The 263-nt window shown below is 40.3% G+C and overlaps 1 protein-coding gene across 1 annotated transcript in view; it reads left to right on the top strand.

The window, feature by feature from the left end:
- LOC119594359 (proline-rich protein 36-like) overlaps positions 1-263 on the top strand; it is a 4,782-nt gene that overhangs the window by 4,252 nt on the left and 267 nt on the right. The window contains exon 2 of the mRNA XM_037943415.1: positions 105-238. Coding sequence (XP_037799343.1) covers positions 105-238 — 134 coding nt within the window. The remainder of the gene's footprint in view (positions 1-104; positions 239-263) is intronic.

The following is a 263-nucleotide window of genomic DNA, read 5'->3' as shown; positions in this document are numbered from 1 at the left end:
AACTTTCTCTTTGTTAGGATTTGTGTTACATAAGAGTAGAACAGGAAAGATTTCGTCAGCGTCACCTGTCAAACCCTTAAAAGTCGATGATTATCCACCTTCAGCTGTGCATTAATTCCAAAGGCGTCGGCTTATATAACGCCCAAGGCCTTTCTTGTAAGCGATATCATAGTCTTGTTAATGCCAACAGTGTTATGGTCGGGCAAAAGCTGCTTATCCAGTACCTATTGTTCCACAAGTGATCAGTTGTACAAAAAGATACA

Source organism: Penaeus monodon, chromosome 33 (genome assembly GCF_015228065.2).
Source record: "Penaeus monodon isolate SGIC_2016 chromosome 33, NSTDA_Pmon_1, whole genome shotgun sequence".
NCBI lineage: Eukaryota > Metazoa > Arthropoda > Malacostraca > Decapoda > Penaeidae > Penaeus > Penaeus monodon.
Note: the sequence above shows the minus strand (reverse complement) of the source record. Positions and strands in the feature narration are given on the sequence as shown.